Below are 24,783 nucleotides of genomic sequence, written 5' to 3'. Positions count from 1 at the left end.
GACCCGTTCCTCCCGAGTACTGAGCAAATTAATCTCCTTTTTGCCTTTTTAGATCGGTTAAAAATCTAACTTTTCCCTATCTGATTTGAGAGCGAATTAAATTATTATTATTTTTTTTTTGAAGGGAATTAAATCTATTCAGTTACAATTAATGTACATATACTTTTTGTATGCAACTATACTGATATCTGTACGTATAACGCTGTTGCCAAAAAAAAAAAAAAAAAAAAAAATCCTAACTCTAAATAATTAATAAAATAATATGGTGGGATAAAGGGGATTAGATTGGAATTTCATCCAAGGAAAAAAAATTAATTTTACTAAACACAATTAAAGTTAGAGCAGTCTACCATCAATGGCCAGGACAATTTTTTTTATTGGGTTAAACAACTTATTAGTACATGTGGTTTGATAACTTTATTTTTTGCTCCCTGTGCTTTCATTTGTATCACATATGGTACCTATACTATGCGTAAAAGACGGAGATGGTACTTCCATCTATTTTTCCGTCCGAAACTAACGTCTAGCCATGTCATCGGACGTGCCGGTGAAATAATGTGACACATGTCCCCAGATGTATTTTTTTTAAAAAAAGAAAAATAAAAAAATTTGAAGAAACCACCCCTTTGGGCCACATGGGGCCCCATTTTGGCCAAGGGGTGGCTTAAGACCTGTTTGAGGGTGGCCGAATTACTCCATGGCTTTTAGGAAAGGCCAAAATGGGGGTGGCCAAAACCACCCCCATTTGGCTTGGGGGTGGCTTGACTACCCTCATTTGGCCTGTGGTGGTTCAGCCACTCTCAAAATTGGCCTGGGGGGGTGGTCTGGCAAGACGTTAGTTTTGGACGAAAAAATAGATGGAGGTACCATCTCTGTATTTTCACATAGCACAGGTACCATATGTGATACAAATGAAAGCACAGGAGGAAAAAAAAAAAAAAAAGTTGTCAAACCACAGGTACCAATAAGGTGTTTAATAACCATTTTTTTATTTTTAAACTTTACTTTGAACTCCTTTAAACTTCCATTACATTTTTCAATTACCCCATTTTTTTGTTTCAATTTTTTTTTTTTAAAAAATAATTTTTAAGTTTTATTTATTTATATTTTTAATAGATTTATTAATTTTTTATTAAGATCGACATGTGTCGATGTCGCCATCTTATTGGCTATGACATGGCGTCTAATAGAATTTGACTCCAATGAACGATTTGTAAATTAAGCCATCCACAAGAATATCTGAATTAGTTTTGATATTAGAGGAAGTGTTTGTAATTTAGGCTAACCACATGGATCAATCGGACAATTTTTCCTAATATTAATATGTATGTGTCCAGCAAAAATGTGTTCATAATAGTAATGTAAATCCATTTCAATTTTTTTTAAACATATATACACTTTATTACAAATAATTAAAAGTGATTTATTAATAGGAAAATATTAAAATCATATCTATGCTATTTACTCATAAAAAGGTTTCATCAATGTGCTTTCAATTTTATCGTATAAGTCCCTACCGATAAAAAATTATCAAATGGATCATTCCCAGTCATTATTTGTCAATTTTCTACCCATGGCCATGAAGGTCCATGAAAGCTCCCATGACTGTGGCCGGAGACTGGCCTCTCTGGCCGTGAAGAGACTCCATTGATGGAGGCGTAACCTCCATGGCTATGGAGACACTACAAAAATATGGCTGATTTTAGTCGGTTTTTTTCTAACTAGTTTTTACAATCGTCTAGAATTATAGTTTTATAGACGGTTTTAACCAAACCGTCTCTAAATTTGCAGACAGTTTTATTGAAATCGTCTGTAACTTACATACGGTTTCAATAAAGCCGTCTGTAAAACCGTTCAAAATTCTTGAAATTTTTGTAGTGAGGTTTGTTCATGATCATTGAAGATTTTAGGGGTAATTACCTTTTCCCCCCATGAACTACTGACCTATGTCATTTTGCTCCCACGAGCTACCACTTCGATAAAAAAAGAGCATCAGACTAACATCTTTACTGCTTTGCCCCCTTCCATCAGGGAATCCCGTTAACTTGGATGGAATATGCCGTTTTTTACCGTTAAGTTTGATTTAAAGACCAAAATGCCCCTACAGTAATTAATAAAAAAATTAAAATTAAAATATTAAAAAAAAAAAAAATTGAAGGAAAAGGGGTGACGGCAGCCACCCCTGAGGTGGCCGGGTGGCCTGCGAGCCACCCCCAGAGGTGGCTCCGGCCACCTCTGGCCGCTCGGCCACCCAGCTTCCGGGGTGGCCGGAGCCACCTTAGGGGTGGCTCGCGGGCCACCCGCGGCCTCTGGGGGTGGCTCGCAGGCCATCCTGCCACCTCAGGGGGTGGCTGCCGCCACCCCCTTTTCCTTTAGTTTTTTTTTTTTTTTTTTTTTGTTTAAAATGAGGATATTTAGGTAATTTTTGAAATTGAGTTAGGACATTTAAGTCTTTGCATGAATTAGACTGACGGAAGGGGGCAAAGTATGTAAAGATGGTAGTTTGATGCTTTTTTTTTGTCGATGTGGTAGTTCGTGGGGGTAAAATGACATAGGCCGATAGATCATGAGAAAAAAGGTAATTACTCCAAATTTTGATCATCATGCATGGAGACACGTCTCTAAATGTGAATAACCAAGAAGACCTCCGGCGGTGGCATTGGACAGACCCACGGAAAGAATTTTTTGGCTCTTTATTTTGGTTTGACATTTTTGTCTTTAATAGTATAATTAGTATTTCATCATAAGAATTTTATAAGAAAAATTGGCATAATATTAATAAAAGGATTTATTTGATAAAAGTTTTTAGGAAAGCTTCACTAATTAACCTCCCGGCCGAAGTATTTCAAATTTTTCTATATCGCAAATTTTGATAATTCGAAGTTAATATTACAAATAGCCAAATACCATGTCACTTTGACATGAAGGGTAAGTGAAATTTCTAAAAAAAAGAAAAAGAAAAAGAGGGTACAATCAAATTGTTCATTTCAATCTATAGTTGGATTATTATTTTTTTTTTTTAAAAAAAAATTATTGGATTAAAAAAAAGGCACAGTTTTTGTAGTTTTTTCGATGGTTTAAATTTAATTTCACTCACTCTCTTTTTTAATGAAAAACTTAAAATTAAATTATAACCGTTTAAAAACTATAGGATTTTTTTTTTTTTTTTTTTTTTTTTTTTTTTTTTTTTTAAAAAAAAAAAAAAAGTATCTAAGCCTAATTCATCTAGTTTTTAGCTTCAGAAAATTGCTAAATTACATTAGCTCATTTTCTCTAAATTACACCGATACTTTTTTATTTTTGGCAGTCATATACAAGTTCAATTATACCAAGATAGAGCAAATTAAGGCATGGTGACAATTTAAGCATTCTGAGTAGCTTCACTAAAATGGGTTTTTGGTTATTTTGTGAGTCAATTTCGTGAAATTGTCTAAAATGAACTCTCCAGTAGCCTCATTAAATTGGTAAAAAAAACTTGGTGAGTGAGCAGTACTCACCAACAATAGTGAATACTATTCACTCACAAAATCAATAAAATACTATTAAAATTTTATCTCTTCGTGCTTTTTTTTTTTTTTTTTGAGAAATGCTTGGTGTCTCACTCACATCCCATCCTTATCTATGTGGACCACTAATGCTGTTAAAAAATCAAGGTCCCACTACGCTCTCTCTAATATCTCTCACATTAGACGATGGTGGGATAAGAGTGGGATGGGAGTAGGACAATAAACATTTCTTTTTTCTTTTTCTTCTTCTTTTTTTTTTTTTTTAACTTCCCTCTCATGTATCACACACAACCCCCCTTTTGAAAATGATTACTTAAATGGAATAGTGATAGTGGATAGTTAAAGTAGTAAAGTTGCTGCTGTGAGTGCTTTAAAAAAGTGGATGGCTAAAATAGAGAAAAATAATTTTTGGCTATTTCGGCTAGTAAAATTTGATGAGGATACTAAGAATGCTCGTAGAATCACAAAAATAGCTTTTTGGCTATTTTGATGAGCTAATTTGCTGAAATGGTTCAAAATGAGTTTCCAACAGCCTTACCAATTTGGTGAGTGAACAATACTCAATACTCATTAGTGAGCGCTACTCCCTCACCAAAACAATAAAAAACTATGAAAATTTTCTCTCTCTCTCTCTCTCTCTTATTATTTTTTATTTCTCTCTCACACATTACTCGCAACCTCTTTTTGTCAAAAAGATTATTTAAATGAAACATTGATTGTGGATAGCTAAAAAAATGACGAGGTTGATGGGTGTGCTTTAAAAAAGTGGATGGCTAAAGTAGAGAAACGTGTATTTTAACTATTTTGACTAGTAAAATTTGGTGAGGCTACTAAGAATGTTAGGTAACTCAATAATTAATTGCTCGATAACTTGTGTAAAATCATTCTCTTTATATTTTGTTTGAGGAAAACCCTTTTATAAATAGGGTTAAAGACATATTTGGTACTTGTGGTTTAAAAACTTTATTTTTTGGTACCTCAGTTTCATTTCGCTTTATATATGGTACCTGAGTTTTGGGAAAAGACTGACTTGGTACCTCCATCTATTTTTCTATCCAAATTTTAATGGATTGCCACGTGTCAACCCATTAGTTGACACGTGGCACAATATAAAAAAATTAAAAATAATAAAACGTGTATATATATATATTAAAAACAAAAAAAAAAAATGAAAAAAAAAGAAAAGAAAAAATAAGAGGGTTGGCTCTTTGGCCACCATGCCACCCCCATTTTGGCCAAGGGCGTGGCTTAGCCACCCCCTTGACCGGTCTGGGGTGGGGGAGTGGTTTGGGCACCCATGACCAAAGAATAAAAAAAATTGAAGAATGGAGTTTTGGTCCTTGGGGGTGGTTCGGCTAAGGGCCAGAACCCCCTTCTTCAATTTTTTTTTTAATTATTTATTTATTTATTTATTTATTTAGCCAAGAGTGGTTCGGCTATCTCAGACTGTTCAAGGAGGTTGCTTAGCCAGCCCTCTTATTTTCTCTTTTTATTTTATTATTTTTTTAAAGTTTTATTATTTTTTATTTTTTAATTAATTTTTAAAGATTTTTTTAAAAACATTTTTATATTGTACGACGTGTCAGAGGTTAACAGGTGGCATACCGTTAAAATTTGGAGGAAAAAATAGACGGAGGTACCAAGTCAGTCTTTTTTCAAAACTTAAGTACTATCTATAAAGTAAAATGAAATTGTAGTACCAAAAAATAAAATTTTTAAACTACAGATACCAAATATGTCTTAAACCCTTACAAATAAATGAAAACCCATGAAGGGCAAAAGTAGATAAAGATGTGATTAATTAGGAGAAAGCATTAGAGGGAAATTGAATTCGGCTATATGGATTTGGTCAAATCTCAACTATTAATTGTTAAGATAATGAAACTGTTTCTACCAAAAAAAAAAAAAAAACCTGTTTGTGTTTTGCCACATCAGGCAAGCATTTCTTTTTTGGCTTTTTCAGTAGGACCAGCAATTCAACATCGCGAAGACAGTCGTGTTGATCTTTAAAGAATTAATTAACAAGATTTTAGCATTACTGAACTATACTTATTGTCTTCATTTCAAATAGCTAGATCCACAAAAAATTACATAAAAACACCAGGTGGTTCTTTTCTTTAATTTGGATCAACAAAAAGTGATTTATTATTTGTAATTAAGTGGTATTTTCTCTTCTTTTAAGAGGAGGGGTCAGCTGATTGATTTTGCCCCACAAGTGAGAAAGAAGAACACCAATATATAGATAGCTTATTAATTGCTACAATTGAAATCTAAATACATATATGAAACAATACAAATTATAGAAAACAAAACTCCAAATTGATTAAATACAAATTACGCAAGAAATTAATTAAAGCATATTTACTCCAAACGTCTTTCTCAAACATCCAACACTCACATGCATTTACTGCACCAACTCCGAAATCCAATCGAGATGAGGCAAATCTGAATCCAATAACCCCCAATTAGCAGAACCCCTCTCCCCCTCCTCAACATCCCTTATCTTCAACGCCCTCAAACTCTTCAAAAACTCTGAAACCCCGTCAAAATAATTACTCTCATTCTTTTTCTTCGTCAGCTCCGGCACAGGCAACGACGAGGATTCCTCCCCGCTGTTCGATCCGTGCCCGCCGTTCGCTTGCTGCCGGTACGTGGAATGAGACTTGTATTTGGTCTCGGACCGCAACTGCTCTTGCGTGTGAGCGAAAAAACATACCTTACGTTGGCAATAGCGCCCAGCATTGCATGCGCGTGTTCGGTACCTATAATATATAATTGAAATTGAAGATAATTGATAGAGAAAAATTTCGAATTCAGAATTTTTACTCTGATATTATATTAAAATTTAAATTACTACTTATCGTAAAAATTTAATTAATTTAATAAAAAAAATATGAATTTAATAATTTAATTTATATCTTAATAGTAGTACTACCTTGCAGGATGCAGCCAGTACTCGAAGACTCCGTGCGCAAACTCGCAGGCATCTCCCTTGTGGCATTTACCGTGCATGCGGAAGGCTGGGCAGGCAATGGCCGTGTAGTTGAATTTACGCGGGTCGCGGCGTTGCGCCTTTTCGCCACGGTGGGCGTAGGGGCACTCCGTCCAGTCGTGGCTTCGCATTCTTGGGCACCGCTTGATCTTATAGGCGTACATGCGGAACTCGTCCGCGCAGAAGATAGCGTTGTCAATGTGGTCAACATGGTTGTACTCGGAAGGAGTGGCAAAATTGGGAAATTGGCGCTCGGATAAAAAACCCGGATTGACACCTTTCAACATGTTTGTAATAGGAGGGTATAGAAGATTATAGGAAGGTAATTAAAGAGATAAATTATCCCAATTTTTTTTTTTTTGTTTTTTTATGTGAAAGCTATACGATATTTTTATCTAGTTCAAGGAGAATGGGATATATATGCTATACAAATTTCAGAAACAGAGATAATAATCTGTAAAGCTTTATTCTCTTCATAATACCTCTGGTTATAATGGGTTCGATGCTACAGAAAAATGCTCCTGGTTGAAATGGTGAAGAAGAACCATCACTGGATCGAAGAGAAATGCAGAGGAAGCATTGAATTGAAGGAAGGTGAGGGAAAGGGGTGCATTTATTTATAGTGAGAGGAGTTGAACTCTGCTCGAGTTAAAAGCTAACCATTATGCAGTTACTTTTGAGATATTCCACAATGGACCTTTCATCTAACGGTAACGTAACGGACGTCCGCTGGGGTTCCCGGTGATGGGCATGGCGCATGCTCGCTTGCTTTGCCACTGGGAAGACGTTGGTTAACACAGTCTGCCAGTTGTGAGCCCATAATGGAGAGGTTGCCTTGGCCATGTCATGCTGGCCATTGTTGCAACTTGCAAACTGACCGATGCTTAACTTTACAATTAACTTGGACTCTTATCTTTCGGTCATGCTAATAACACAACATTCATCTGATCATCGATTCTCACCCAGCTTTCTTGAAATATCAGATGGAGTGATCTACAGAATCCATGCATGAACTCGATCCTCCTATTCCTATCTTAAAAACAAATCTGACTTAAAAGAGATGAGTAATGGTACTCTTTATAATTACATTCCAGATTCACAATTTAAGAGTGTACACGTGGATATTCACACGGTTATTGCTGTTATTATATGCGGTGATTATCCGCTATCCGCAAATAGGTAATGAATCTCTTTTAAACGCTTTTAAAAATAGTTTTGACCGATTTTTAATCTTTTATGCTTGTTTTGAAAATATGACGCAATTCCAAAAATATTTAGAACCAAGTCAGATTTTTCCAGTTTAGTGTGTAGGGTGTTGATGTGCCTTTATTCACTATATTTGCCATCGGGCCTCTTCAGATTAATGCATGGTAGCTCCGGTTATTTTGTGAGAAAAAAAAAAAAAATCAAACCAGCAAACATAAAAAAACAGAAATTATCTAAATGTTACACATTCATAAGTGGAATATATATATATATATATATATATATATATATATATATATATATATATATATATATATATATATATATATATATATATATAAATATAAAGGGTATGCAGATGTAGTTATTATCCGCATCTCCATACCCTAAAACTATTGTCCGTATTCGTGCTTGCGGATAATGGGTTTAGCTATCCGCGCAGTGAATAGCAAATGCAAGCGGTTAATATCCGCCCGCATGTACGCCACTATGTCACATTAACTGACATAACGTATTTTAAGTAGTTTTTCATATCTGTCACAAAAAAAAAAAAAAAAAAAAAAAAAATTAGTCGCTTAAAACACGTCACGTCTATCAATGTGACGTGTGTTATAAATGGATGTAAATATTAGCATTAATCATGATGAGATATACTATAAGGGAGAACTAATTAGAGTTATATACCGACACGAGCTTAAAACAAAATTAGAGAATTAGAATTTAGGAGCTTCACACGTTTAATTAAATTGTTTGAGTTAAGATTGACTTATATAATTATATCTTATATATACATATGATTCGATACGACCTAAATTTAACACGCGAACCCCGTAATAAGCAGTTATACAAAGTCGAAAGATGAAGAAAGAAATAGAGGAAGAAAGCAAAATGCCAAAATGTAGTGACGTGAAGAATACCGACCGCAGACAAGGGCCTGCACTCGGTTCCAAAACGTAACAGACGTTTCAGACGACGGTATGAGAAGCAAAACGACAGCGACTCCCCCACAGAAAGAACAAAGTTTGCTAAATATGGCAAACGCAAGGCGATCCACACGTGTAAATGATAAAGTGACCTGACTATATTTACGACAAAATATATTAAAAGAATCTCACGTGCACGTGTCGAAGGATCAAATACTGGAGCTGGAACAGTTTTAGCTAGCTGACTTACTCTCTTTGCTCTTATTCATAGGTGTCCTTGGGTTTCGCAGGCGTTTCTTTTGTGGTTTGGTAACAAATTAAAGCAACAAAAGCAACTCCCCTTGACTACAAAAATGGTGGTTGGTACATGTGAAAATAGTTTTTTTTTTTTTTTCTTTAATGATCGTAACCCTTAAAGGCAGAGTTATTTCGTGTACCAACCCTTAAGAGGTAAACTCCCTATACTTTCCACCCCTCTCTGCATAAATCAAATTGAGTCACAAGTGTCGCTAGGAAGACCAGTCCCAAGAGATCAGTTTCAACTCAATGAGAACTTGAACTTGAGAATAGATAACCCGAATTATCCCCTTTAACTATTGAGCTAACTCCTTGGGCTCAAGTGAAAATAGTTGGCCGAGAGGTTTTAACAAAATCGTGCTATTTTAAATGTTAACTTTGATTATGATCATCTGTACGTGTAATGCAAACAGTTGTTTGGGATGCTGTAATTCTGCCTACACAATACGTAGGGCAATGATTGTCTTTATAATTGTATTAGTTGAGTTTATAATCTTTACAAGATAGATACAAGGAATTTAAACATAACAACTTTAAGCTAAGATTTGCCTCAAACTCGACATAACGTTAAGGTTGAAATTGGGGAGAGAGAACCATTAAAAAACCAGAGGTTTGGTAAGGATGTTTGAGAGTTGGTCCTTACTAGATAGAAAAACATACATCCAAGGCTTTAGCGGCAACACAATCTTTCAAAAATGGTAATCGATTTCTATATGCTTGGTGCGAGCATTGAAAATTGGATGGAAAGTGAGATAGGTTGCTCTAGTATTATCACTATGCAAGATGGGTGCATGTGGAAGGGAGATGCTAAGCTTGCCCAATAGAGATTGAATCCAAATTAGTTCAGTTGAAACATTTGCTAAGGCATTGCATTCTGATTTTGTATTGGATTGAGACACTGTTGGCTGCTTCTTCGAGCTCCATGAGATGATATTTTTTTTCTTTCAATAATGACATAGTATCTAGAGATAGACCGCTTATCATCTGGGCACCCTGTCCAATTAGAATCACAATATACTATGAGTTGTCTTAATGGTGATCTATGAATACAGAGGGCATAATTGAAGGTAAATCAACAGTTGATTGATGTTGTTGAATGCTAAACTCATGAGATAGGAGATACCATAGAGATCATTTAAAGAAACTGGATCAATTCTTGTTGTCACAGATGTGACAAGAGGATCATATTCGGTGCGAGTATGTAAGAGACAAGCTTAGACTCCTGTAGTGGTTGGTTGAAAGCAGCCAATCTGTGAGCTAAATTTTGAGCCTTTTGAAAATAATCAGCAATGGGAGTAGAACCTTTCTTTAAGGTTGCTAACTGATATATCTGAATTTATGCAAGCCTTGGACTGAGGAGAAGAGCTTATCAAGGGTGTGCTAAGAACCCTTCAAAGAGGGGTGAAATAATAGCACTTAAGATCATTTTATTTTGGTGAAACCAAGTCTGGTATGCCGGATTGGCTACCATGGATCCAGCGGTAGAATCAGGAGTAACATTAACAAAGCCAAAGAAATTTTGACCTTGGGGATAAGGAACAAGTTGGGCCTTCCAGAGAAGGTAACTTTGATGGGTAAATTTGAGAGTAATGTGATGGGTGAGGCTATGGAGTTGTGTGGTGGGTTGAGAGGTGAGAGAAGGTGCGGTTTGAGTGGAGGAGGCTGAGGCAGAGGTGGTGGCCATTGAAGCGAAGAAACGCTCAAACGCTGGTCTAATTTAGCTGTAAACATGTGTTGCATATTTGATGGGGAGAATATCGAAGCATAGAGGGTTTTGTTAATAATTCACTCTTTCACAATTCATTAAAATTCAGCATGTATTATAAATATAACTCGCTATTTTTTTAAACCGCACGTTTTGAAATTGCTAAACCAAACGGTTCATTAGTCTCACGATTAGTGTTTGTTGCTTTTTGGAAAGCCAAGGCCGTCGGTCGTGAAGGACATGTAGCTTTGTCGGCAGAATGTTGGACAGACTCACTAGGGTACTAGGGTAGGTTTCTTGGCTTGCTTCTCGGCCTCTGATTGTAGTCTGTATATATATATAGAGCAACATATACACAGACCCATACAAATTCAATCCTAGTCTCATACCAACTCGTTAATTGGTTGTTTGTGTATTCAACTTGACACATTCCCTTTGCAATTTGAGCAATCCCTCCAAGGAAATGCCTCTCTCTATATGATAAAACAAGCGACCTCCAGGTTAGGCCCTAATTTTAATATATAGTCTTGAGGCTCGGTTTCACAAACACTTCTAAAATCTCCAGAACTTTTGGCTTCAAACCATTCGAGAGTTCTTTATGCCCTGCAGTTGGTTGGAACTCAAATTGTATGCTTGGTGAATTAAAGAGTTCTGCGAATTTATTAACTCTGAAAGCAAAAGTCTTACAAATTACAAATAATGAAAGAAAAATTCTTTGTTTTCTGATAAGTGAAGATAATTACACGAATAACACAAAAATGGTCTTTTCTTTTAAGAAAAACAAACATTTAATTCTTACCACCACTTTGTTATTTTTCATATAAGCATTTATGCTATTGAATGGACTTCAATGATTTCAAATATCTTGCTAAGACAAAAAATCTTAAAAGGACGGTGTCCCATGGCAACGAATGTATAATCTTACATAATGGAACAACAGAACTTATATTTTTCTTTTGTTTGGTTTTTGTTTTTTTGTTTTTCTAAGCAATATGAGAAACGGATTACAAGGAAAAAAAATTCAAGAGGGGTGGGCTCCCCAACAGCAGGCCCAAATAAAATTACAGTGCTGGAAACAATAAAAATAAGAACTAGAAAATGGCCCAACAAATGACCACGTCCTCTGTATCTTGGGCAAAAAGCCAAGAAAGTGAAAATAAAGTTACATTTTTTCTTTTGTTTAAATTACATAAGTTAATTTTTTTTTTTTTTTTTTTTGTGGGGGGGGGGGGGGGGGGGGTGTCGGATACAAGGTATGCTGACTCACAGAAGGGTAGGCCTAAGGCTCAAAAGTGAAAATAAATATGCTACAAAAGTACATATCAAGATTAGCACATAAGGATGTCTTTCATCATTACCTGTAATCCTTTTCCGGCACAAAATACAATTTCATCTCCTTAGCTTTTAGGATATGAATCCTGGCATTGTTCAAGAACAACGTTACAATTGTTCATGGTGCGTGCATCAAGCAGACCATGATTCCACAGCTTGATCATAAATAATCTCCAACACCTGTCAAGCCATAAGCATATTTAGACCTCACGTTTCCATCCAAAATGTGATATTTCAATTTATCACTAAGCAACCATAAAAATAGAATCTTATTATATAGTCAGTCTCTGAAAGACTCAGATAAACTGAAGGCTGGGGTGCATATAAAAGTTCATAAAAAAACGCAGGATGAGGTAAATCTGTAACAAAAGTAATTGCTCTTTTTCATATTAGTGGGAAAAGATGTAGCGAACGGTATATGAAGGAGGGACAGAAAAGAGCAGAATCTGACTTGAAAGAATACGAGTGATTAGGGATATGTGGAGATATGAGAAAGAGAGAAAAAACATAGCAAGAAAAGGAAATAGGAAAAGAGAAGAACCAGTATAGAAAAGAAAAAAAAAAAAAAAGAAGCTATAAAAATGCAAAAGAAATAATGTCCATTTGACATAATGTATATAAAGAACATTAGAAAATATGTTAATTAACTAATAAAACAAAGAGCGGAGGACCATAAAGAAATAATCCATCGACAGTGAAAAACCCAGTTTAGAATTTGTATCCCTATGCAATTATATATTACGATTTATGAGTAAATTGATGGCTCCTATTGAAAAAGGAATTTCCTGGCATGTTTAAATCAGAAAGAAAGTGATAAAGAGTCTCCCTGAAATTCCAAACTAGACACAGAAATAAAATTCTGAATTTTACTGTTTCATTAGTGGCCCAAACAGCACATAATACTAGGAGTGCGACTTTACTAAAATTATGGCTCAAGTGGTAGTAATGATAAAGAGAGACAGTCAAGATCTGGCTCTAAGGCAGTATGTCACACACAATGACCAATTTACTAATAAAACTAGGACATTGCCCACAAAAGGGAAAGCTGAGTTAGGATGCACCAACATGGCTGTAAAGAAGGCCTGAACTTGTCAAACTCAAGTTTTTAAATATCAATTGCAACTCTTGACAAGAGTCCGACACTCGCAGTGTTTTTTTTTTTTTTGCCAGGGGGCAAGAGCACAACCAAGAAAGTATCATCACCGTTAAAAACCAAGTCTAAATTTAACCTAACATTTAGGTGTTCCGTCCTTCATTAAGTCCTAAGCATAACCCCTGCTCCCATCCTCTTTTTCCCTCCCTTCGACTACCATAGGCAGCTGAAGCCCAATGTAAAGAGGTTCTGTAATGACTCCTATTAGTAACTACTATTAAATTGCAGTAAGCCATTGCTGACATTATATACAATATTCACGTCCTCATACAAATTTTATAACTCATTCTGACTAACAAGACACCTCAAATCTTTTTACGAACATTTTCCCCTTTATCATAAAACAGTGTGGAGTAGGCTAGAAGTTAGGGTCAAATCTTACCGATAAAAAAGAAAATGAAGACAAAGTTAAAAAGCACGATATTACATGTATATGATGTACGTACATACACAGCAAACGCACACATATCCACACCCTCCAAACATATCCTTACCATGTCGTTTCCCATATTTTCAAGATTTGACGTGCCAAAGTGTTGTGACTACATTTTATTTTTCATCAAACTAATGTGCCAGCTTATCAATATGAAAAAGGGCAGGGTCCAGCAGAAGTGGGGAAAATAAAACTTAAGTGGTGAATTAAAAAGTGCATAACCACATTCAAAATCAAATGAAAACAGCTTACCAGATAAGGGCAGGGTTACAGACAAGGTCCGGTCCATGCAATCTCGAAAAGGCCTCACACGCCCAAGGAATATGACCATCTGCTAGAACCCTGACATTACCAAATATGGGATATTACAAGCGAAAACCTAAAATGAATAACATCAATATTGAAGACAGGCATGAACATCATGCATTACAACTATATGTGCAATGAAGAGAACTGCCAAAAGATTGCATGAAATCCAAGAGCTTTCTAGCATACATCCAGTTCTAGTTTGTATCATAGTGACAGACTTTTGAGCAACTTTTCCAAAAAAATGGAAGTCTTGAAAGTAGGCTGTATTTGTGATTCAGATATGCACTGGACACCAATTTGAAGGGGTGCTCACATGCCAAATAGACAAGAGGAAGGCCAAAATGAGCACCTGTGAGGTAGCTAGAAAAGATATGATAGCCAAGTAATTGCCCTGGAGAGCAAAATTATACAACAATATTTAATGGCTGTTTCGCAAACCATAAAAGCAGGCTAGCTCTAAATGAAATAATTAATTTTAGATTTTTCAGTTACTCAAATTTTACAAAATATGGAATCAGTTCTTTAATTAGTCATTTTTTAATCCAAAATTAGTGCACACATGTTTCCATAAAAATTTACATGTGATTACTGCATGGTTTAGACGAGATGCATATAAATAAAAACTAGCTCAAAGTTGAACTCATGTCAGCATTGATTCAGAAACAAACTGAACCAGATTCATAGTCATCCAAACACTCCCTAATGGCACTGATGGCTTCATTCAGTTTCGACTATTCAAACAACTAGGCACAACTGCAGAAAAATATTACCCTTTCAGGCAGTTTAGACGGTCTTCTGACAATGGGCATCAAATGAGAGAAAGTCCCTTGTGAAGCAACAAAATAAGAATTCAAAGCAAGATGGAGGGAGAAGATTACCGTTGCTTCCTCACAAAGGAGTTCCACATATGCATCATTAGCTTCTCATCCTTGGTCACATCAACAAAATCATCAAGCATCTGCAACATGGTAGAGTTTACCAATGTTATCTCATCTTCTGAACCACTAACAAGGACAGAAAAAAAAATCTCCTAGTAAAAGATGGACAAAGGTGCTTATTAAATTGAAGGAGCTTGCCCATATTACCCAACACAAGGCCCAACTATGTTCAGAAAACTGACCATTGACTCGAGAAAGACGGGACCAAGCATTTGTTTTATCATTTTAATCTCATAAATGACCGCATAGAAGGAAGAACCACTAATAAAAGCAAAAGATGTGCACACCTGCACTCATACATTTAAAGAGCGAGCAATACCATTATTACAATCACTAACAATCAACTTCTGGAAGCCAGATCATACCATACGGTTGAGACATCTGAAGTGCGCAACCTGGTGGGACTTTTCAATTGCTATAACACATATTTCACGTACAAGCCAAAATATTTTTTAAAGTACCGAGCCTTAAAAATGACACTAAGATATTTTAAATGTTATTTTATTTGCTTCTCATATTGTTTTCTTTTCTTTGATTTCAACTCACTGATGTGCATTCCAACTCCCACAATCAGACCAATCAACTGAACCATTCAGCCCACAACCAGGAAAGTCTTAAAAATTGCCATTTGGTTTAGTTTAAAGATATCGTTAATGATAAATTCAAAATCACCCCAAACATGAATTTTTTTATAAACTATCCTTAACTATTCCACTGGAAACAAAATCCCTGTAACATAGAGAAGATTAGATCAATTCCAATTTTATTGTTGTCCTAATTACTGCAGTTGCAATTGATTTTTTTTTAAGGGTAGCTAAAATTATTCTTCAATGTCTCAGCCAGCTAAAATTATGCTTCAAAGACGCCTATCTGTTCTGCTAAAAAGGAAGTAGCTGCAGTGCCTCCGTTGAAGAATTCTGTGGGTTCTGCGAAGAAGGGTTTCCTTCGAAAGGGGTTCCTCAACCCTCGCCCGGCTGCGATAGCCCCTACCGTGTCTCATGAGGCCAAGGATGTTGGGATGATAGGGCTTCACTCCCCATCGAGAGGTCGCATCATTCCTTCATCCGTAGAGGGCAATGGTTTTTCTCAATCTCAGGATTGGCCTGTCGGGTATGATCTTAATGGGAAGTTAGTTGTTTGGGAGAAGGATGGTGATTTTTGGGATGGGTTGCCTTTAGACTGGTCGTCGGACGGGGTTCAGGGCGAGGAGTCTTTGGCAATCCTTGATGCCATGAAAGATGAATTTCATCAGGACAAGATGATAGCACGTCAAAAGACCAAGGGAAAGAGAGAGCTATTGAATTTGAAAAGTTCCATTAATTATGGCGTTGCAAGCGCTCCCTCTAGGCGCGAGAAAGGCAAGGCTCTCATGTAGTAGGGTTTTGTGCCCTCGTGGGTTTAGAGGTTTTCGGGTTTTAGGGCTTGCCTCCTTGTGGGTTTTGTTGGGTTCTTTTGTGGGCTGTTCTCGGGTGATCCTTTTGGGCTTTAGGGTTTTGTTGGGTGCTTTTGGTGGGTTGGCTTTGGTTGTTCCTATGTATACTTCTTGTGTACTTAGGGGCGCCTTACGCTCTTTCTAATAAAACTTTTCTTACTTATCAAAAAAAAGCTATTGACTATTTTGTATCCTAAAAGTTAATTTTCAATGACTCAGCTAGCCATTACCTTTTTGTTAGGTCCAACAGAGCTTTGCTGTTCAAACAAAAGAAGCAATTGCGAAATAATAATAATAACCAAATTAGTGTCATTTAGCATACCCTTCGATCTTCAAAATCTGCAACATCATCATCAACTTCATCCTCACTATCCCGATCTGCTAACACTTGCTCCAGTGCCATAGGCTTCAAGCACAAGATAATCTATTTTTTCAGATGTTTGATGCATATATTTTGAGTAAAAACAACAAAAACAAAAGAGGATGTTGTCAAATAAGAAGAGGTTAGTTATATCCCTATAGAAGCCACAATAGCTCTTGGCAGAAACCATGCCAAGAGCAGCATATAGGATATTGAATTCACCATGTAGGGCCTCCCATAACCATAAATAAAAAATAGTGTTCACATAGTTTGCCAATAACTCTGAACAACGAATATAACAACGTGCAAAATTGATACATCATAAACATGTAATGTTTAAAATGACTAGAAATAGCATTCACAACTGAATGAAAATTAAAAATGTAGGAATTTCTTTCAAATTTGTATTCCCTTGAGAATTCATTGCTTTCCTGACCTTCCCAAAATAATTTCAGCTGCCATCTTAATATCAACAATGATAAAACTAAATTCATAATTTTTTTTATAACATAAGATGGTTTATTGATCCTCAACCAAAACTCAAATCTGTGTAATTCATTTGTCACCTTAAGACCAGACTACTATCTTTACTAAGGTTTCTTCGTCCACACTGTCAAACGATTCCAAACCAACCTGCATTAAATGACAAACCAAGAGACTATTTCAAATGTGAATGCCCACCTTAAGACCTAGTAAAACCAGCAGTGCATCCATCCTCTCTATGCACCTTCTGGAAACACCATTTCACTCCTGCTCAAGTTGACTCTCAAACCTGAAACTGTCTTGAGGGAAAGAAAAGAAACTCTAGGAGTCAAACTGATCCGGGTTCCACTCTAGAGCAAATTAAGGTGTCATTGGCAAACAGGAGTCAGATCATGATCATTTCTGCACCAACCATGTCACCAACATTAAAGCTTGACCGCAAACCTCCCTCAATAGGTCACATAGCCATCCTTCTAAACAACTAATAACCAGTACAAAGAGAAAATTGGATAGCAGATCTTAATTCTCCAGAATCCCTGAAGAAAAGGAATAGTAGATCCCTTGACAAAGAATAGAGAAGCTGACCATAGAAATGCAATAGTGAATCCAACTTCTTCATTCTACCCCAAACCCCCGTAACTTCAACATGCCCTTCAAATCCAGCTCGCACAAAAATTCTCGGAACACCTAATTTCAATCCACTCTCCAAAATCTCGTGCTATAAGGACTAAACCCAAGTTCTGTCTCCTATTAGAAATAGACATCCTAACAAGCACTATCTTCAGCCCATTGGTCAAGACCTTGGCCAATAGCTCATAGACTATAACGACCCAGGAAAAAGAGCTAGCCACATCTACATTATTACTCCAAAAGGATTAGTCAATTTGAAGCTTCCCTATAATCTCTTATAAAGTCTAGTTTCACCTAGTAACTAGACAATGTGAGACTTAATACTCATGATAATCTTTATAAACCACTTACTTTATATGAGCTACTCTTTATCTTTCCAATGTTGGACATATGTGTTACAAAGTCCCATTTTAAACCCTTGACGTCCTCGTTAAAGCCACTTCATGCGGTGCTCCTGTATCACATGGCTTAACATTACCAGGTGGCTCCGATACCGTTTATAATGACTAAGGATAAAGCGCTAACCACATCTGCGCTATCATCCCAAAATGACTAATCAATTTGGAACTTCCCTATAATCCCTTATAAAGTCCAGTTTCACCTAGTAACTAGGCAATGTGGGACTTAACACTCGTGACTATCTTTATAAACCACCCACTTTATGTGGGCTACTTCTCATCTTTTCAATGTGGGACGGGTGTTACATAGACACTACCCACCAAATGGATAGGTTTCTAAGTCCTAGACATATGCTCACCATTCGATAAGAATTAACAAGGAGGATGCATTTAAACTTTTATCAAAAGAACCACACTTCATAGAAAGCATGAAATACCCACATCATGTTCTCTATGGGTATTTATGGAAGGAAATGAATGACAAGAGTTTTGAGGACCGTGAGAGGACATTGGAGGAGATTAAGGCTTTTTCTTCAAAACTTTGTTTCTTTGGACAACTGTTTTTTTGTTTCTCCTATGAAGATTAATTATCATAATTTTCTTGTTTTGTTTTCTCCTTCAAGCTGTGTATTTTCTCACTTCACCCTCAAGCCATTTCTCTCAAAAATTCCATTCAACTTTTCTTGGTGCACCTCCCTTCTCTATACTAAAACCCCCAAAGCAAGAAACAATATCGCACTCCACATTAGGAAACTATAGTCCCCATTCAGAATAATACAAAATACCTTTATCCTTGAAACGATTCATCCATGAGGTTACCATCTTTCATGGATATAGCATCGAAAGCCAAGAACATAATTATTTTTCACTTTCAATAAAGTTGCCTTCAATCATAACTTGTGCACCCACACCATGTCTTTGATAATTTCATGCCATTGTAAATCGGTACTTTTTAAGAGGCATTAATTCTCCTCAGTTATAAAAACATCTCCAATCTCTAGCCTTAACTATGAATTGAATTTCAATTACATTACGATCTTTAGACATGCCATGGGCAGTGAAGCTGCCTACTTTACCTAGCATACCAATTAAAGATTTATCCCCTCTCCAGATTTAAGTTAAAAAATAATCTAGTCAAATACAGATACTAGAATGCTTCAATAAATGACATCCTGAAATTGTAACGATGTATTAAAACAAGTACAAGTTCTAAGAAAATAAAAGTTCAAATGACATAGCAAATTCATCTAGATCATACATTTCGGCAAGGAAACTTGCAAACTCAAGTGCCTATCAATTTGAAAAAAAAGCTAATACAACAAATAATTGCAAAACATAAAGGATATATCCAATAATTTTAAATCTTATAAAAAAAAAAAAAAAACTAGATAAGGACAAAAAATCATCTATCATTTACGATATGCACTTGTCACCTGAGCTCTATGTGAGTGAAAAAACTGTCGCTTCCGCAGGAGGGCACAACTGAAATGATTCAAAAAGAATATTACTATCATTTGGATTTTCTATGTAATCAATATGTATATACATTTTTTTTGATAAGTAATGTCAATTCATATGTATATACATTTTACAGCATGTTACATGATGAAATGTATACTTTGACTAATAATGTAATTTACGCTATAGAGCCAAATGCAGAAAACCAAATCATTTACATGTTGTTAGTAATAAATAATATTGGTCAGGTTCAGTCATCTGATAAATCAGAAACCCAAGCCCGAGTTGTTTATGGTTAAGCTAAAAAATGTTATCCTAAGGGGTTCTACCACTTGGAACTAATTTTTGCCACCTGTACTTATTACTTTCAACGTGTTTCTCTAGCATTCTAATGTTTCTCCTTTTGAAGACAGATTTACTTGCTTGAGCCAATGACAAGACACGCGACGAGCACGGCGAGCTAATTTGGGAAGTTCCAAGGTTGTAAAACTAGGCAAGGCAATGGGCCTCAAAGCAAGGAATAGCCCAGCAAATGCCTTAGAGATACAAGCCATTTCATCCATAAAATCTCTGCTTATATTTCTTGCAAATAATTTATGCATGTTGATAAAATTAGAGAAGCTAACATGGTATTTTGGTAAATAAATGATATTGCATTTCAAACAATCATACTTGCTTTAAGAAAGAACATGAAAGGCAATCATCTATACTCCATTGATTATGTGTCAAACTTGATATAAGTTGTTGGCCTAACTCCCATCAACCTAAGCTTTTCAGACCGATGGTTCACCAACATCTAACGGTCCAGAAAAAACATTAGTCACATTTGTGCTATTACTCCAAAAAGACTAATAAAGTTATAATTGGAGCTCCATATAATCTCTTATAAAGCATAGTCTCACCTAATAAGGAATCAATGTAGGACTTAACACCTATGAAAACTTGTATAATTTTTTTTGATAAGTAAAGTATATTCAAAAAGCGCAAAGGAGCGCAACCCATAGTACACAGGACGTATACATGAAAGCCCTAATTCAAAGAAAAAAGAGAGCACATATCTATAAATTCAAAATAAGAACACTCATGCAAAAGGGCAATCGGACGTTGATACCGATTTGGCACATAGCTCCATTGTGTTTGGTGTGGTGTGGTGTGTATGGAGGGAACGAAATGCACGCTGTTTTGAAGATTGTGAGATTGATTTGATGAACTTGAAGAAAATGATACTACAAACGTTGTTTATGTTGAGAGAGAAATTTCAGCTTATGTATAAGTGTTCTTATTTTGAATTTATAGATAGGTGCTCTTTTTTTTCTTTGAATTAGGGGTTTCATGTATACGTCCTGTGTACTATGGGTTGCACTCCTTTGCGCTTTTTGAAAAAGCAAAAAAGCGTAAGGCATCCCTAAGCATACAGGAAGTGCACAAAGGAAACCGAACACAGGCAAGCAAACAAAACAAAAGAGAAAACCCACAAAAGTTCAAAACCCACAAACAACCGAGAAACCAAGACCCAAAGCCCAAACCCTAAACCCGCCAAAAACACACTAGACTACATTACATTAATAGTCCTTTTGCCTTTACCCCGGCTAGAACGAACACTCCTAAGAAATCAGAGGGAGAAGAAGAGAGTGGAAGAGAGAAGTGAAAAAATAAATAAAAAAATAAACAAGAAATTGGAAAATAATATTTAAAGAAAGTAGAGAGTGTAATAGATAATCTGTTGGAGTTTGTGTTGAAAAACGAGCAAGTAAAATAGAAAAAAGAGCTTTTTGAATAGCTCAATTGGTTATTGCTGCTGGAGATGCTCTTATCAAGGAAGCAAAAACACTACATATCATATAATAAATGACTTAACAGTTCATTGGTCCCATTGGTCTAGGTATAATAACTATAATTCAAATTCTTTTACTGTCCCTAGCTATTCCAATTACTTATAAGGATATGTTTGCACTAATCAAATTGACAACAAAATGAAAAGTTTTATACAAAATGGAGATAAAATATTGTCAGTAAAATTAATGATTCGAGCACAGTACCCTAGGAAAAAAAAAAAGAGGAAAAAGAAAAACAGTACTAGAACCCAAGTGCCCAAGCAACAATTATGGATCTTTAATCATTTCATAGTCTTCAACTAGCTACTGCCAACCACATAGAGCCTAATGCAGATATAGACTGTTGGCTGATACTATTCACTCCACTGAACAAGCTCTATCAAAATTATTCGTACAACATCTTCATGGAATCAAGATCTTTTAAAATAAAATGATAATATGCTACAATGAGAGAGAGAGAGAGGGGACTAGCAGACATACTTTCTAGGATCAGAACGTTCAATAGATAACTTTCTGGTCTTTGCAAACTGTAGCATGGTAGTGGGCGCAAGATTGTTCCCAGGTATTGATTGAATGCAATCGCCATCAGCATATGATTGTGGTGTGGCACTTGAAACCCCTGTAACATTAAATCTGGATGAACAAAACTATACACTCTTCAGCACCAACTATATCATTCTGAAAATCTTTCAGACCTGAGAAACGAGCCTTATCACCTTTGCTAGAATGAGCATCTGAAACAAAAAAGTTCATTGTCCATTTGACAAAATCCATAGGAGTATGAGGGGAAAAAGGTATAGAAGAGTCTGCTTAAAATAAATAATCCACTCCAAGAATCCTTCAGTATTAGCAGATATCTAAGATTAAAGTGTAAAGCACATATATATTTTTTTTTTTTGGATAAGTAATAAGCCAATCTCATTAAAAGCATAAGGCGTCCCTTAGTACACTGGGAGTATACAAAAGGAAATGCCTAACTAGAGAAATGAGCTAGAAAACCATTAAAGCTAAATGATAAAGGGGACACGTAAGCCATAGTACAAATATACTAAGTGTGGTAAAAGGAGAATAAAATCTCTTCCGAGGTCTTCTCCAAATCCTCAACGTTCCAAAAGAGGCAAGTAGGTGCCATTTTCTACTTGCACTTATTAAATCCATTTTCCTACAAATCTATTCATATCTGGGATGGTGTTATTGAGAAGGTTGAACGTCGGTTGGCCAGCTGGAAAAGGTTATACCTTTCCAAGGGAGGTAGAGTTACCCTCATCAAGAGTACTCTTTCCAACTTGCCCACGTATTTTTTGTCTCTTTTTCCTATCCCGGCAAGTGTAGGTGCTCGTATTGAGAAGCTACAACGAGACTTCCTTTGGGGAGGAATTGGTGATGAGTTCAAGTATCATTTGGTGAAATGGTCTAACGTGTGCACTCCAGTTTCAGAAGGCGGGTTGGGTATTAGAAATCTGGTGGTGTTTAACAAGGCTCTATTAGGCAAATGGCTGTGGCGTTATGGGATTGAGAAGGAAGCTTGGTGGAGAATAGCGGTGGATTCCAAGTTTGGAAGTTTATGGGGAGGTTGGTGCTCCCTAGAGCCTACAGGTACTTTTGGGGTGGGGTTGTAGAAGAACATCAGGAAAGGGTGGAAGAATTTTGTAGGATTCTCTAGATTTGAGGTGGGAGGCGGGGCTAGAACAAAATTTTGGCATGATTTGTGGTGTGGGAACTCAACTCTTAAGGAAGCTTTTCCTGTTTTATATGGAATTGCTCGTGCGAAGGATGCTTCAGTTGCGAATAATGTGGAGCTTGTGGGTGGCTTCAATCAGTGGAGCGTGTGCTTTTTCAGAGAAGCGCATGATTGGGAAGTGGATACCTTTGCTGCGTTTTTCCAGGTATTGCACTCGATCAGTTTTAATAGAGGTAGTGAAGACAAATTGTGGTGGATCCCTTCCAAAAAAGGTTTGTTCAAGGTTAGGTCTTTCTTTAGCTCTCTGGCTTGCGATGTGAGAAGTCACTTTCCTTGGAAGAGTGTATGGCGGACTCAGGCTCCTCCGCGGGCAGCTTTTTTCGCGTGGTCTGCGGCTCTAGGCAAGATCCTAACGGGGGATAACCTCAGGAAGAGGCATGTCATTGTGGTGGATAGATGTTGCATGTGCAAGAGAAGCGGGGAATCAGTGGATCATCTTCTCCTTCACTGCGATGTTGCATACGCTATGTGGAGTGCTATTTTTTCTCGTTTTGGTCTGTCTTGGGTTATGCCTCTGAGAGTCCTTGACTTGTTTGCATGTTGGTGGACGGCTGGTAGGCCGAGGAGTGCTGTTATTTGGAAGATGGTGCCGACATGCATTCTTTGGTGTGTTTGGAAGGAAAGAAATGATAGGTGTTTTGAGGATTTGGAGAGATCCTCGGAGGATATTTTAGCTTCTTTTTTTCATACGTTATATCTTTGGACGGTGGCTTTTGTGTCACCATCGTCGTTTACCTTTGATGAATTTCTTGTTCGTTTTTCACTTTCTAGCTAGGTGCGTTCTCTTGTATACTGCCGGTGTATTGAGGGGCGCCTTACGCTTTTAATAAGACCAACTTATTACTTATCAAAAAAAGATATCCCGTAGGCTTATTTCAAAATATAATGTCTTAGAAAGCCTGAAACAATAGGTTTGCCCCACCTTTTCTACATACGTCCAAACTCAACAAATGTGACACAAGGATAGATAATTAAAGGTTCTAGCTCATGGTTCTAAGATTGTGTTTTCATTGGTTCAAAGCATAAGGCAACTTTCATATTTCCTCTCATTTTGAACTTAATTGATATTTTCAAACTTAGGCAGTAGCTAGCTAGGGGTTCCTTCTGTATACTTCCCTTACGTTAAACCCTATCTTTTCTTTTCTTTTATTCTAACAAAACTATTACTTACCAAGGGGGAAAAAAAGTTTATTTCTTACAGTATTATCTAGGTTAAGTTTTTCTTTTCTGCTTGGGGTGGTGGTGGTTTGCTACAGGGTACTCAGTCCCTATCCCCACCCAAACCTGCTTCAGGTTTTAACTAGAGGTCACATTCCCATCATCACCTGCACCCTATTTATGTATTGGAAAACCCATCCCTACTAATAAACTGATGACACCACTCTCACTGCAGCTCTACACCCAGGTCGCCCGTTTTATCATAGAGGACTCGTGATTTATTAGAGACATGCCATGCACTAACCCTAATGAATTGGTAGACCATCACTACATCCGTTGCTAATTTACTTCAGCACAATGACATTATTTTTCTCTGTAGTTAGGTGTCACTTGTTTTTCAGGTGAACACCTAGGTTTGTCCTATTTTTCCAGCCCCAACAAATAGAAGGCTGAATTCCTGCTCTATCTGCCATCCTGTAGAGACTGAAAGAAA

At 36.5% G+C, this 24,783-nt stretch overlaps 2 protein-coding genes across 5 annotated transcripts in view; both read right to left on the bottom strand.

The window, feature by feature from the left end:
- Positions 1-5,910: 5,910 nt before the first annotated feature.
- On the bottom strand, positions 5,911-6,785 carry LOC133870281 (zinc finger CCCH domain-containing protein 54). The gene is made up of 2 exons (XM_062307369.1): positions 6,442-6,785; positions 5,911-6,268 (listed from the first exon to the last, which is right to left on the bottom strand). The coding sequence occupies exons 1-2, from the start codon at positions 6,783-6,785 to the stop codon at positions 5,911-5,913; spliced, it is 702 nt and encodes a 233-aa protein (XP_062163353.1).
- A 4,765-nt stretch (positions 6,786-11,550) lies between these two features.
- LOC133870361 (polycomb group protein EMBRYONIC FLOWER 2) overlaps positions 11,551-24,783 on the bottom strand; it is a 29,814-nt gene continuing 16,581 nt past the window's right edge. For 2 of the 4 annotated variants that reach the window (XM_062307461.1, XM_062307460.1), the window contains 7 exons: positions 22,087-22,125; positions 21,872-22,010; positions 19,532-19,580; positions 16,549-16,632; positions 14,735-14,814; positions 13,800-13,889; positions 11,551-12,141 (listed from right to left, as the gene is read on the bottom strand). In XM_062307461.1, the coding sequence (XP_062163445.1) occupies positions 12,027-12,141; positions 13,800-13,889; positions 14,735-14,814; positions 16,549-16,632; positions 19,532-19,580; positions 21,872-22,010; positions 22,087-22,125 (596 nt within the window). In that variant the 3' untranslated portion in view covers positions 11,551-12,026. The remainder of the gene's footprint in view (positions 12,142-13,799; positions 13,890-14,734; positions 14,815-16,548; positions 16,633-19,531; positions 19,581-21,871; positions 22,011-22,086; positions 22,126-24,783) is intronic. The other 2 variants (XM_062307462.1, XM_062307463.1) reach the window with 2 other exon arrangements.

The sequence above is a fragment of the Alnus glutinosa genome, chromosome 6, assembly GCF_958979055.1.
Source record: "Alnus glutinosa chromosome 6, dhAlnGlut1.1, whole genome shotgun sequence".
NCBI classification, from domain to species: Eukaryota; Viridiplantae; Streptophyta; class Magnoliopsida; order Fagales; family Betulaceae; genus Alnus; species Alnus glutinosa.
Note: the sequence above shows the minus strand (reverse complement) of the source record. Positions and strands in the feature narration are given on the sequence as shown.

Bases quoted from the DNA above. Each gene is read 5' to 3' on its own strand.
- LOC133870281 (XM_062307369.1), bottom strand. From the start codon at position 6,785: ATGTTGAAAGGTGTCAATCCGGGTTTTTTATCCGAGCGCCAATTTCCC. The intron at 6,269-6,441 runs GTAGTACTACTA...TATATATTATAG, and splicing joins TACTGGCTGCATCCTGCAAG to GTACCGAACACGCGCATGCA.